This window comes from Rosa chinensis, chromosome 7 (assembly GCF_002994745.2).
Source record: "Rosa chinensis cultivar Old Blush chromosome 7, RchiOBHm-V2, whole genome shotgun sequence".
Classification (NCBI taxonomy): Eukaryota; Viridiplantae; Streptophyta; class Magnoliopsida; order Rosales; family Rosaceae; genus Rosa; species Rosa chinensis.
The window spans coordinates 3,021,050-3,034,977 of NC_037094.1; the positions used below are offsets into that span (position 1 = coordinate 3,021,050).

The window sequence follows — 13,928 nt, forward strand, 5'->3', positions numbered from 1 at the left end:
TTCGAAAATCATTAAGATCTCAGATCTAAATCATTTGATGAATTTCAACGCCTAAAACCGCCTAGGCGCCCGCCCAACCCGCCTAGGAGCCCGCCCAACCCGCCTAGCGCCTAGCCGCCCAACCCGCTTAGGCGCCCGCCTAAATCCTGTCCGCCCAATGCCTCCGATTACCCATTACTCGAGTCGGCCTGCTGCCGCCCAGCGCCTAGGCGGCCTGGGCTACCGTTTTTTAGAACACTGGCAAAGACATTCAATAAGGGCATATTAGTCATGTAAAAAAGAAAAATTGATGAGGGTTGAGTCAGCAAGATGGAAAAGGAAATAAATCTAAGGTGGCAGCTGAGTCATTGGACGGCAAGTAACAAAAAAATTGATGCGGACTACAATCAATATAGGTTCTAGCTTTTGGACTTTCATCAAATTAATTCTTAAAAAAAAAAAATTTAAAATACCCACAACCCACGTTTCTCTCTCCCATTTTCTTTTTTCTACAATAACCAACTCTTTTCTTTTTAAGAGCATCTCCAACAATGATACTTATTTTCCTAGCTAAAAGTGAAATATAATTAGTTAGCTATTGAGTTATGCTCCAGCAGAATACCTAAATCCCAAACTAAATTTAGGTTTTAGTTAAGGGAGGTTCTATTCAGACCTCTCAATTTGGTATTTGGACCTCTTCTAATTTTTGGAAATTTTTATTTCTTATTTTATCCCTTCTATAAATTAAAAAAATAATAATAAAAACTGCCTCTATTAATCATGTGTCCTCCTCAACAAAGTCAAATCCTCTTTCTTTCATTTGTTCAACCTTAGGTTCTTTATTCTTTTAATAGAAGGCTATGGAGATTGATCAATAAGTATTATTTTTCATTCTTTTTCCACCCAAGCTCTATGTAAACAATAATGTCTTCCATAATCATTGACTACTTGTTCTTGATTTTGAGATTGAATTGGGACTTATCAGCTAAGTATGTGGTTGGGTTAGGATTCAAATTGAAGGCTTGCCAAATCTATATTTATAATTTTATATAAGTTGAAACGATAATCAGAGAAAAACATGATATTGAATTGGGTTTAGTGAGCTCAGTACTTCCTGGGTCTGAGAAAGCGAGAGGTACCAAAATTGGATTGCTTCGCACAAAAAATTGGTCTTTATTTTGGTTTTTTGATGCATCAATAATGTTTAATGAGGCAAAGATTGAACCTTTTTGGAGGGAGGTGCAGTTTTGATGATGATGTGATGATCTTTTCTAAATTAGAATAAAATAGAGAATTTGTTACGCGCAAGAAAAAAATATGGAATATGAAAGCATGATTTGATGAATTTTTTGTTCATTTTGCTGCTCAAAAAGGAGGTTTGGCTTCCCGGATCCATGCCCAAAGACCAATTCTTGTTTTCTTTAAGGTCTCATTGCGAGGAAGATCAAATAAATGGGTTTGTGATAAATAGGAAATTCTTTCTCTTCTTCTTATTTCTTTAGTGGGTAAAATAGGAAATAAAATTTTACAAAAATTATAAGAGGTCTAAATAGCAAATGGGGAGGTCTAACTAGAACTGCCCTTTAGTTAAGTTCTCTCCATCTCTATCTAAATATAGCTAGAGAATTTAGCAAAAGTTAAATTTAATTTTTGTTTAAGTATTCTGTTGGAGTATAATTTTAGCCTAAAATTAGTTAAATATTAAATTTATTTTGAAATAAGTAGTCTCTTGGAAATGCCCTAAGTGGGTCTATTTAGTATTTGGACCTCCCTTCAATTTTTAGCCCTTTGAACTTCCTATTTTACCCCATTATTTCTCTTTACACCTCCTCTGCGACTTATATATCTAACAACTACATCATCATCTTGTTGCTGTGAAAAGTAGAAAAATCTTAAACTTCAATTGCATCTTCTGACACAGAAAAAATAATATTAATCTTCAACTTTTCCAAGTAACAATCAAGCTGCATGATGAAAAACAACATCTTCTGATAAAGAAAAAATAATAATCTTCAACTTTTTCAAGTAACAGTCAAGCTGCATGATGAAAAACAAAACTTGGGGTCTTTAAAACTTCGATTCATTGACAATGAAATTGAGTATGGCTCATGTAAGTTCTTCTAAATTCCTACTCAGAATTTTGTTTAATTGCACACTAGCTAGTCATAATTTGAGGAGTTCCTTTTACAAATGGATGAGATACGGAATTCTCTTCATTTCTTAGCCTCTTACTGATTCTTCTTTGAATTTAAATTAGTTTCTTATTTTTATTTTCTTGGCCTCAGGATTAGATTGTATACGTGTTGGTGTGTGTGTGTGTACCCGATCAGAGAGTTTACAACTCGGCATTTCTTCCTTTCTCTTCTCTATTCTTCTTTGGTTCAATTGATCGAAAAAATGGGCTCGATCGCGACTGCGAAAGGCTACCTATGCTGTTTGGATTGATGAAAGAGGTTGTCCCATTGTGCCTATGGGTTGGACGGAGGCAGCATGATATGCGGCTCTGTCAAATTTTGGTGTAGGAAAGTGATGAAATATAGATTGAAGAGAGAGAAGAAAGAGTTGCAAGAGTAAGGAAAAGAGTTGTAGGAAGGTGAAGGGAGTAGAAGGGGAGAGTTTTTTATTTTTTTGTTGGAGAGGGTAACATAGGATTTAAAATTATATTAAAAATAAAGGAGGTCCGAATAACAAATTAAGAGGTCTAAATAGAACTACCATTTCTTGCACATGCAGAGCATGTGGAGAAATGCTAGTAGTTCATAAGGTTAGGAAAAGCTAGCCCTTCCTTTGTTTACCTCCCCTTTTGATATCATGATTCAAATTGTTTAATTTTCAATCTCCATTTGAATGCGACTAAATTAATCAAAATTTCTCTTTTAGTCATGACATTTAGATCAAATGGACGAATGTAACATTCTGAAAAGAAGAAGAAGATTATTATGAGTTTAATGACGTTACCAATTATATAAAAATGAATATTTGAGTTTTCAATTTAAAGTTCTCACTTTAGTTGTTATTAAAAAGTAAAAAATTAATTTGTGTGGATCAAAATAGGTCACCAAGTTAAGCGAAAAAAATAAAATTAGGAGTAGTGGGGTGGGTACATTGTCTTCTCTCTTTATGATAAAAAGCTTTAGGCAAATCTACAACAAGGTAGCTAGCTAGTGCTCAAAAGAATCTCGATTGGAGGATATGTGTATGGTGCTAAAAGACGAACTTAATTTGGTGGATTGATTGACGGGCATGCAACCCGAATTACACCATCTAATTATTGTCCAATTAATTAAGAAGATAATGCTATTTGTCCACTTCAATAATCTGATTTCTTCAATCAAATAATGTGAGTCTTTGCTCATTTTTTCCAAATATATGTGGACCCTAATTTGTTTTGGAAGATTAAAGTTAATTATTGTTTTAGAAAAGAGGGTTGAAGGAACTCTGAATTATGTGTATCTGGCCTAAACACGATTATTTGTTTCAGTTGTAATAAGATAGAATCTTGTAGATCTCCTAATCAATGTTTAATTAGGTTTCTTGTACTCTAAAATTTTGTACTTATAAGCTCTATATAAAGAGATTCTTCATAATAAATCATCCAAGTATTCTCCCCAATCTCTTTTCTCTTAAACAAAGAGAATGTATTTAACTATTTATATATAAAAGCAAAGAAACAGAGGGACTTCACTTTTCTGACGATCATCTTTTGCATAGCTCAGTGGGAGATGTTCTTTTTGCTGAAAAGGGGCTTCGTGATTGGTGGTCGTCTACCTGTGAGCTAGAACTAGAAATCTACATATGTACCAAAAGCCTAGTTCATGTTCAATTTTACTTCTTTTTTTCTTTGGTACTGAGAAATTTTACTCTTTTTGGTCCCTATATGTCATGTAGAAATTTACTTTGTTGGCAAGGAAACTAAAGTGGAATCTTAAATCCCATCATATACATATGTACTTGTCTTGCGGTTGTTTCTTACCTATTTGTGGCAAAAAACTTTCATGGCATCATTGGCATGAATGTTAGTTTTGACTAAAAACGATTTTGCGGTCTACTAATGTTGCATCAAAATTGAAGATAAAGCCTCGTAGCCTAATGATATATATATATAGCTACAAAGATCAAACCCTAATCATACTACAACTTCAATTTTCCCTGTGCTTGCCTTAAACCAAAATGGCCGAAAATTAAGGTTGAGTATTCGCCCGAGTCCCGAGAGTATAAATATATAGGTTGACTTGTTCTGCTATTTTTTTCCTTTTGTTGTGAGATAATGACAACTATAGGAATAGACCCTTGCTTGGAACATTAATTACAAGTATAGCATCATTTGTTTTGAATTGTGGTATCAAATCGCACGACTCAATAATAGCTAGTCAATATAACAACTCAACTGATTCAGGATTTCTGTGTTTTCATTTCACTTGGTTTGATTCAATCATTCAAAGTAAAGGTGATTAATTAAGTAAGCAACCACATTATTGACCGGGCCAATTTGCATCCTTGATAGGATAGAAATTTCTTCATTTGTGTTGAGATCGAGCTAGTAGCTAGCTAGATTACACCAACTAATTCTTGACTTTAGGGCTATAATGAAACTTGTGGTTGACTTATCCCAACGTACACGTGCACTACCAACTCGATCAATCTTCTCCTCAAATTTATGGTATACAATCGACGATTGTGATGATATGTTAGTTTTATATTTTAGAGCTAATGTGTAATACCATTTATATATGTGAGTTGTGGATTTTTTTTCTGATTGACAACTACATGTGTGTTTGTCTCTCCTCACTTTATTATTCCAGACGATGGAAAAATATAAGCATATGTAATTACCTCCAGTAGCTTATGTGTACTTGTCGATCTTAAGCAGCTTGTTGCTTACTTTGATACAATTTTATGATATGAAATGGTGGTGGCTCGTCATGCCTGATAACTGTGCATCCAGTGCTCACGCTTCAATTCCTCAACTCCACAAAAGTTCAAAGCCCACTCATGTTTACTCTAATTATATATATGTACTCCAAGTGTTAATTTAATAACATTTGATCATAGTTTCGGAGTTGGCTTCATTTTACTCTCATGCAAAACATACTATTTCAAAGATGCAACAGTTCCCCACTTTTATCATCTTGGAAAGCAATTTGGATGGTAACTAACGATATGAAATTAATGAAACCAAAAAATCAAATTAGATTTTGACACCGCTAAAATCTACTTGCAAAGTTTGAGTGATTCAAATTGTTAAACTGTAAATCGTCAAAACAATTAGTAATACATGATTCAATACGATCAGATTTGCGGAAGGTATATCGATTATGTCAACAGTTGATGAGAAAATAACAATCCAGTTACTTCAATTTTAACAAAGTGGCTTTGAATGTGTCAAAATTAGAAAGATCAATGACGTACTTACAGTATCTCTAGCTAATATACTATATATATTCAGCCTTAAAACTTCCCTTTCAGTATAATGATGTATAGATCTTTCTCCACAAAGTATATTTTTAGTTAAAAGTAGATTTGAAGAGCATCTTGTTGATGTTGAAATTGCAAAAAAGTAATGATTGTATTTGATTTGATGCAATAGAGGAGAAATGTGGCCATTTTAGATAAGAGAGGAAGTGGAGGGGAATGCTAATAAGAACGTACCGGATCTTAGGTATACTTAGACAGGAGTTGTTGTTCACAGTACTCAAGGGTCCTAGCAGACCTGTCTTTAAGTATCCATGTAGACCCACTAAGATCACAGATTAGAATCTACAATTAGTTGGTCACCCTAAGCTCTCATGAACAGCAGCTCCCATTGATTCTGGTCATAATCGATCCAGGTTTGATCACATTTAACGTTAATTGCTATTCACAGAATTACAGTTGAGATATCATTTCCAAATCTCAACACCTAGCTAGTGGTTTTCACCAAATAGAAAGAGGAAAGATCGAAGAATCTAGGGTTTAATATGAGGACAAGGGCTTTTGAGTTTGATTAATTTCCATTGAAACCAATCACTGAAACACAGTGCGCCACGTTTACAGTATGGAGCAAAATTTTAATAAGACTAAAAGAGATATGGGTATTCTAACTGCTACTCCTTTATTAAAATTAAGAGTTACTTTTCGTTTTGACGGTATATTTGGACGTGTTAGCCTGTGATTAGTCAACAAGACGACATCGATGACTGTTCTGGGCTCTCGTTACTGTATTGTCTGTATATCATATTCAAAGCCAAAGGTCCTGGCTTGAAAAATTTGGTAGTGACTGGTAAAAACAAAAGGGCTGCTGAAAATGCTCTCTTTAATTAACCTATCTTTCATTTTTTTTAATTTTAAATTCTTTTATGCTTTTAAGTTTTAACTAACCTATCTTCTAACACCAAGCACACTAAGCTACCAATATCTATATATATGTCAATCTGTATATAACTATATATAGCTGCTAGGGTTAGGGTTAGGCACCAACTAAATACAGGCATAGCCTTTTTCTTTTTCTTTTCCCTTTTTTTTTTCTTAAATCCTTTTTTTTCTGGTTTATAGTTATTGAGCTGTATATATATAGACATATATAGCTAGCTTCCTTACAAGTACTGCAAGTAATCTCCAACATCCTATTCCATGATTTCCATCTAGTCGACTAAGGAAGTCTATTTCTAGGGCTTGATCCGACGAAATTGATGAAGAAACAGCAAGTGGTAGTCAGAAGAGATGGGTCGTCCCGGAGGAGCTCAAGCAGTACTTCATCTTCAATGGTTAGAACTGTGAGGTATGGGGAGTGCCAGAAGAATCACGCTGCAAATATCGGAGGGTACGCGGTGGATGGATGCAGAGAATTCATGGCAAGTGGGCAGGAGGGCACGGCGGAGGCTCTGACTTGTGCTGCCTGCGGCTGCCACCGGAATTTTCACCGGAGGGAAGTGGAAACTGAGGTTGTTTGTGAGTATACTCCACCCAATAATTCTTATCAACAATAATACTGCCTGCTTTCATAATTGAACGGCGTGTATAGGACTGAATGAAGAAGGGTCTTTGATTTCTCTGAAAGTAGTTAACTGATTGATGCCAAAGATTGTGAATTCTGAATTGATTTGCCAACCTCTATGCATATGACTCTAAGATGGTAATCAAACTTTGATTTGATTGTCGAAAGGAAAAGTTTCTCTATATCATGTTGTACATGTTCGCATGTCTTCTTATTAATATATTGCTTTATATTCATGAATTCCTTTTCTTTCTTTCCTTTATCCCCAAATTCGAATTCTACCTCCATGGACTTGGAATAGAGCTGCAAGCGCAATGCAGAAATGTATAGTCTGCTAGTTCTACTAGTGCAGAAGCCTAAATTTCCTGGATATTCTACTAGTTCTTTCCTTGTGTATAATCTTGATGATTTTATACGAAAATTTTGCATACCAATATATGTCTGCAGTAAAAAGAAAATTTATCATTCTTACAACATGTATATAATGTTGAGATTATGCTATGTTTTCAGAAAGGCCCACACATCCAATCATGCTATATATCAACAGTTCAGAACATTTGAAAAACTTGTTCAGGCCGCCTAAGCTTACAAAAACAAAAACAGAAACTATATAGTGTTATAGTACTATTTAGTGTCCCTCCTCCCTCTACTTTTCGGTGGTCAGTGGAATTAATTTGTTGGAACCAAATAGCAAGAAGATAACATATATATTGTAGATTAGTTGAAAGAATGCTCAATATTAAATATATTGGAGCTCTAGTGGAAACACCTTTGAATGTCCTTACTTAATTAGAGACATTTGGACCCGTACTCTTTTTTTTTTTTAGTTGGCACTTGCATAGTTAATTAAATAACTGGTTGTGCAAAAAGTGATCGATATGGCAGAATTATATACAAAATAGGCTTTCTACAATCAACTCTGCAAGTAGCATATATATTATTCTAACGTCTTGGATTCCCTCTAAATGAGGTTTTTCTCCTTCTGTACCCACGCATTTGCCCTAATTTTCACCATGCATTTGTGAGAAGCTCTAGTTAAGACTTGAGTAGGGGGGAGCATTAAGAATCAAGGATATATATATTGCATGTAGTAATACAGCTTGATATGTCAAGAAATTAATCAAAGAAGGGTACGCACCCTTTTAATTATGTCATCACTACTCTAGCTCTAGAATGATGATATATTTCAGGTTGTATGTAAGCTTAGAGCTTAGGAGGCCGGCTAAGATAACACATTATGATCAATATATGAATAGCATGAAGATCTTATTAGTTACGCATTAAAAATGTAGGTCATAATCAAGTTATGTGTAAGCCTCTCTTTCTCTCTCTCTATCTATCTATCTATCTAATACATCCCTCGGTTACTGCCTTTTTAAAAGTTAATCCATCTTTAGCTCTTTAATTCCAAACTGCAAACAGAAAATTATTGAGTACACCTTGCTAGTGCTAGAAATTAAGTACTGAAAGATGTTACCAGATCGAAAAAAAAGTACTGAAAGATGTTTGGAGAAGACAAGAGAATAAGCAACTAAATATATATCTCTATCTATCTCATCAAAGAATGATTCTGTTCTCTTTTCATCCAAGCCAGCAACATTATCATTAGGCTGTAGTGTGTTGATTAGATTGGTTGGGCCATGTCCTCGATCTGTTGAAGACCATTGGTTTCATATGTTTAAATGAAATTCTAGATTGGACTCATATTTTTTGTTATCTTGTTTTCTCTCTATCCCTGTCTCAATATTCTTTAATTCTGAATGTCGTCCTATGTTGTGCACATTTATGATCGACAACAGGCAAATTGGATGGTGCAAGCAAAGCCTATCCAATCCTTGATGTATCATAATTTGTTTATAAATCATATAGATCGACCCACCTCATGATCCCTAGCCAGCTTTGACAGATACTGTAATGAAAGATTCCATGCCAAAAGAGTATGCATATGAAATATTTCATAATTCAGAATGCTGTTGCGTATACAGACCAATTAATTAGGATTAAACTACTGAAAGCTAGCTTGCTCAAACCAAAAGTTAGTGATATATTCATATATTGATCCAACACAGCAGGTAACTCAGTTCAGATCCTATATATATATATATATGGGTGTGTGTGTGTGTGTAGGCTGGATATGAACAGACAGATAGAGAACGTTCAAAATCAAAAGAGATATTTTACGGTCATGATGAAACCGACTGCTTTTTATATGACAGATTGTATTTTTTGTACATGTATGAATCTCTCTCTCTCTCTCTCTCTCTCTCTCTCTCTCTCTCTACTGTATATGGTAGCAGACATGCATGGCCTGGCCTGGCCTGGTATCCAAGTTCAAAACTGCTTAAAATGTGTCCTCTATCTCAACCTTGATGCCCGAGGCAATGCCAAACATGCATGTGTTGGAACAGCATCAAAATTGATCTCATTCAAGCAATCATCACTTCATCATCAGTACGGCATCAAAGGCCAGGAGCCTAATACGTACGAATGGGGTGGCTGTTTGCTTCCAATGGCATACTGACAACCAAAGAAGATAGCTAGACAAGCTACTATTTCCTACCTCAATTGGGTGGTCAGGCCACTTAATTATCATAGCCAGTAGAGCTTACATGAGCTGGACCAATATATCATGTCCCTGAATCTCCTATCTGATATCAAGTCGAGAGCAATGAGATATTGATGGGATACCTAAACAAGACTCTTTCTCAATTTGTCCACCTTATTTTAGTCCATGTATTTCCAGCCAAAACAAAATAATAATAAACTAAAAATAAACCCCTTAAAGATACAATGGGACTCAAAAACTAAACACAGAAAGTTCCTTCAAATCGGATTTCGATAGAATCTAAAATGGATTAAGCACCAGATGTTGTGGTAGTCATAGAAACTGCAACTGTGATTATGTGAGAATGCACCATCTTGGTCTTAATCTTGCCGCATGTTCTTCAATTTAGCCCAAGTGTTGAGGATGGTGAGAATTAGGCTAGACTAGGGATTCGATCCACTCCATCGTACAAAAAAAAAAAAACACCCCGACAATCTCACATATACACCCAATGACCCAATGCCTTATTAATTAGCACCTCATGGTCGCCAGTATAATAAGCGACGGCGACCCTACTGAAGACTTCTACGCATGAAGAGAAGAAGAACATGATTCGTGAACTGGTAAAGTGACATCTCACCAAAGGCAATCGCTTCTTATATTCGGGACTGTAATCAATCGACGCTACATTCCATTTTATCGTACAAGAAAAGTGTACAGTATGATTGGGCCATGCAGCTTTAACTCTCAGGCCCAACAAAATGAGAATTTAGTTCTAGAAAGGCCCACCATCTCATTAGTTTCTGGAGCCCAGACAAAGGCCCACTCCAAAAACAAAAAACAAAACAAAAAACAAAAACCACAGAATAGAGGACAGCAGAAGATGGGGCATCCGCTGTCGTTTTTGGCACATGTCTACGTGGTTTTGAGGTCATATCACATGTGCTCCGAGTAGCCTCACATGGATGGGCCCCACCACCGTTCAATTATACGACCCCCCTCGGCCCCTCCTATTATTTTCCAAGCCTTCCTTCCCTACACCGACGCACCATGTCATCCTCTGAACACTCACACTGAGATCTTACCACGTCACACGTTTGCAAAATCGAAAGGTAGTAAGTGATGCGTATATAGCAGTAGGATAGGAGTCTGTGTAGAGTATAGTTACAACGGGTATTAATTTTGTTTGGGACCATAGTAAAGTAATGAGTACCCGTCGTCATCTCATTTATCGACTCACACTCTTTTTGTCTACACTCAACGAACGTCCCATGTTACTTGGATAACACTTGTCATATCCCCCTTTGCAAAATTACTTATACGCCCTTTTTAAAGTTAAACGTCATCGTTGTCATTTTTAGAAAGTCATTCTGTGATTTTTGAGGCGATATTTATCTTGATCTGCATCGATAAAAGTTGTTTTATGCTATCGATTTGATTTGGTGAAGTTTGGTTGGCAGTGTCAATCATGAAAACCATTAGCATTAATAATTGATCATCTGATATTTGTATCTCTCAATATTATTTGTATCAACCATGAAAACCAGCGCTAGCGGTAACACTTGTGATAGTACTCTTCGCAAAAAAATTTGTAGGTCCTTTGTAAAGATAAACGTTCTCATTGTCATTTTCGGAAATTCATTTTGTTAGAGGGAATATTTATCTTGATATGCAGTATCAACCATGAAAACTATTAACTTAATCATCTTATATTTGTATTCTTCAGTATTTTTGTTTAAGTTATTGTTCTTTTATATTCAGTGACTTCAAATTAGAAATTTTATTACTAAACTTATAGTTGCTTCGCTTGATCTAAGTAGTACGGGACAACATCAACTTCTAACGGTGTGCTTATGATCTAGTCTTCTTTTACAGAGTGTTGTTGTCGTGTCTAATTGAGGTAGCATTGATCGTTGATTGGTTATTAACTTATTATATAAGTATCGAGCATGATGCACATGAATCACAAAAAGGGATCGTCACTTATGTGGTCAGTTCTGACCAAAACACCAATCGGACAACATCATTTTCAGCATTACAATGAGTACAATCTATAATCATTTTACGTATTATGTGATTAAATAAGATATAAACTTTAAAATGCACAATAATTAATCGAGGTGTCAACAATATAATATAACTTTTTAAATTTAATTTTGCGATGCTCAATTTTACTACGTAAGTTAAATAACCAATAATTCAATTTCTTATTTAATTTACAAAGTACAACTTTTCAAGGCTATGAATTTTGGGCATAGTAATTTAGTATAAAGTTTACATCGGGATTAATTTATGTTTCGTGTTTTTACTTTCTTTTTGTATAGATGGGACAATTTGGGAATATGACCACAACATAGATCAAAGTCATCAAACCAATAGTACTTTAAGGAGTTTAAGATGCTTAAAAATAAGCAGCCATAGAATCATAGCATCAACAGATTAGGCAGTAACATGATCTTTGTTGGGCATGCCTCCTCGAATCTCTATAAATAGCCATTCTCATTTTGCAATCTAAATATATCAAGTCCCACACCAAATCCATTACCACTACTAACCAACTTGAACCAATCTATTTCTCTAGCTAAGCTCTTGGTTTGGTCTGTTTTGCTGATAGTAGTGATAACAATGGCCATGGCTAAGCTTCTCTGCCTTCTTCTTCTAGCTCTCCTTGGGATTTCCATGGCAGCAGAAACCCAGTATCACTTGGACAGTGTAAGTTCTTCCTTCTCTTTTTTCATTTACCCTCATTATGGCTAGTCCGGTCAGTTTCTGACAAACAAACTCAACTGTAATTTTTCAGGCAAGGTATGGACCCGGGAGTCTTCAGAGTTCGCGTAAGTATCAGATTTTCCATCTTCTTGGTTAATTAAAAACCTATATCCCTGCATATGTTAGTATTTTCAACCTCTCCCTGTGATTAATCTGTGAATCGAATTACCAGAATGCCCATCACAGTGCACAAGGAGATGTAGCCAAACACAGTACCACAAGCCATGCATGTTCTTCTGCCAGAAATGCTGTGCCAAGTGTCTGTGTGTTCCCCCAGGCTTCTATGGCAACAAAGCTGTGTGCCCTTGCTACAACAACTGGAAGACAAAGGAAGGAGGACCCAAGTGCCCTTGAACCAACGGGACACCTACCCTACCAATTTATAATCAATTAATCATCAATATTAATTTAATCGAAGAAGTACTCTGCAAGATAATATTATCTGTCAGCTCCTTCAATTCATCCTCTGCAGTGTCAAAAATTCAATGACCTGTGTTTGAGGCTCTGAGCAGAAAATTAATCCATTTATAATCTGTGTTACTCCATTATTAATCGCTCCTTTGGGTCAATGGGTCTAAAATAAAGAAAAAACCACCAAATGAGAGCGTTTGACAGAATTTGTGTTTTTCTCAATTTATGAATGAGATTTGTTCTATATATAATTACAGTGGCTGTACACATGGGCTTTGGTATCTCCAGATCTTTTTTAATAAGAAAATAAAAGATTACAAATTAAAAGCTCTAATACAATCCGACTTTAATTGGTGAAATAAAATGACATTCTTAACTGAAAGGGAGAACCGAATCAGTATCCCAAATTTCGTCATCAGGTCTAGTAGGCCTGGGCATATGTCAGGCGGGGTCGGTTTGCCAACCCAAAGTTGTCGGTTGTGGAATTTTTAGGACCGAAACCGGATCGAGAATGTAATGGGCGGAATTTTCGGTGAATGGTCGGCCCGGTTCGGTTTTGGGTTGGACCGTTTTAGAGTTTTTGGCCCATTTTTGTGGACCAATTCATCAATATTCCAGTTATCCTGCTTTGTAAGACCTCTTTTGGGGCCATTCTGAATGGCCAATTCTAAACACCTAAACTTTCAAGTTTCAACGAAATCAAACATTCAAAAATCAAAAGTTCAAAACGCAGCGGCAAGACAAATTATCAAAGTGCAGCAACCTAGTTAAAGACTAAAAGTGCAACAACCTAATAGTTCAATACCAGTACTACTTAGTTACAGACCAATATAAATCCATCAGCCATACTAATAACAGTCCACCATCAGTTTCAGACTTTCAGTCTCAATAAAAGTACATCACCAACAACAAACAAAAGTCTTTGATTTACGCAAATAAAAATGCAGTAACTTAAAGTCTTCAACAAGCAACTTCTTTCACCATCTCATAGTCTCTTCGGGTAGAGCAGCAACATTCGTTACACTAGAATCTGCATCATATTCATAATATCAAATTTCAAGTTTTCAACAAATTCAATAAGTTTTCAAGAACAAAACAGAAGTAATTTACCTGCTTCCATCTTTTCCAGCTCGGTGTACTGCTCCATTTCAACCCTAGTAGGCTCCTTGAACAGTGGCTTACTTGTACACCTCAACCACTTTAGGGGTCAAACTTGACCTAAATGGATCAAGAATCCTCTTTCCAAGAATG

The 13,928-nt window shown here is 35.7% G+C and overlaps 2 protein-coding genes across 2 annotated transcripts; both read left to right on the forward strand.

The window, feature by feature from the left end:
• Positions 1-6,419: 6,419 nt before the first annotated feature.
• Positions 6,420-7,386, forward strand: LOC112179640 (mini zinc finger protein 3). Its single transcript, XM_024318092.2, has one exon. It carries the CDS (start codon positions 6,648-6,650, stop codon positions 6,942-6,944), a length of 297 nt encoding a protein of 98 aa, XP_024173860.1. The 5' UTR covers positions 6,420-6,647; the 3' UTR covers positions 6,945-7,386.
• A 4,616-nt stretch (positions 7,387-12,002) lies between these two features.
• LOC112179457 (gibberellin-regulated protein 6) lies at positions 12,003-12,942 on the forward strand. Its single transcript, XM_024317875.2, has 3 exons — positions 12,003-12,209; positions 12,298-12,331; positions 12,439-12,942. The coding sequence occupies exons 1-3, from the start codon at positions 12,123-12,125 to the stop codon at positions 12,618-12,620; spliced, it is 303 nt and encodes a 100-aa protein (XP_024173643.1). The 5' UTR covers positions 12,003-12,122; the 3' UTR covers positions 12,621-12,942.
• Positions 12,943-13,928: the final 986 nt, after the last annotated feature.

Bases quoted from the DNA above. Each gene is read 5' to 3' on its own strand.
- LOC112179457 (XM_024317875.2), top strand. From the start codon at position 12,123: ATGGCCATGGCTAAGCTTCTCTGCCTTCTTCTTCTAGCTCTCCTTGGG. The intron at 12,210-12,297 runs GTAAGTTCTTCC...GTAATTTTTCAG, and splicing joins CCCAGTATCACTTGGACAGT to GCAAGGTATGGACCCGGGAG. The intron at 12,332-12,438 runs GTAAGTATCAGA...TCGAATTACCAG, and splicing joins CGGGAGTCTTCAGAGTTCGC to AATGCCCATCACAGTGCACA.
- LOC112179640 (XM_024318092.2), top strand. From the start codon at position 6,648: ATGAAGAAACAGCAAGTGGTAGTCAGAAGAGATGGGTCGTCCCGGAGG.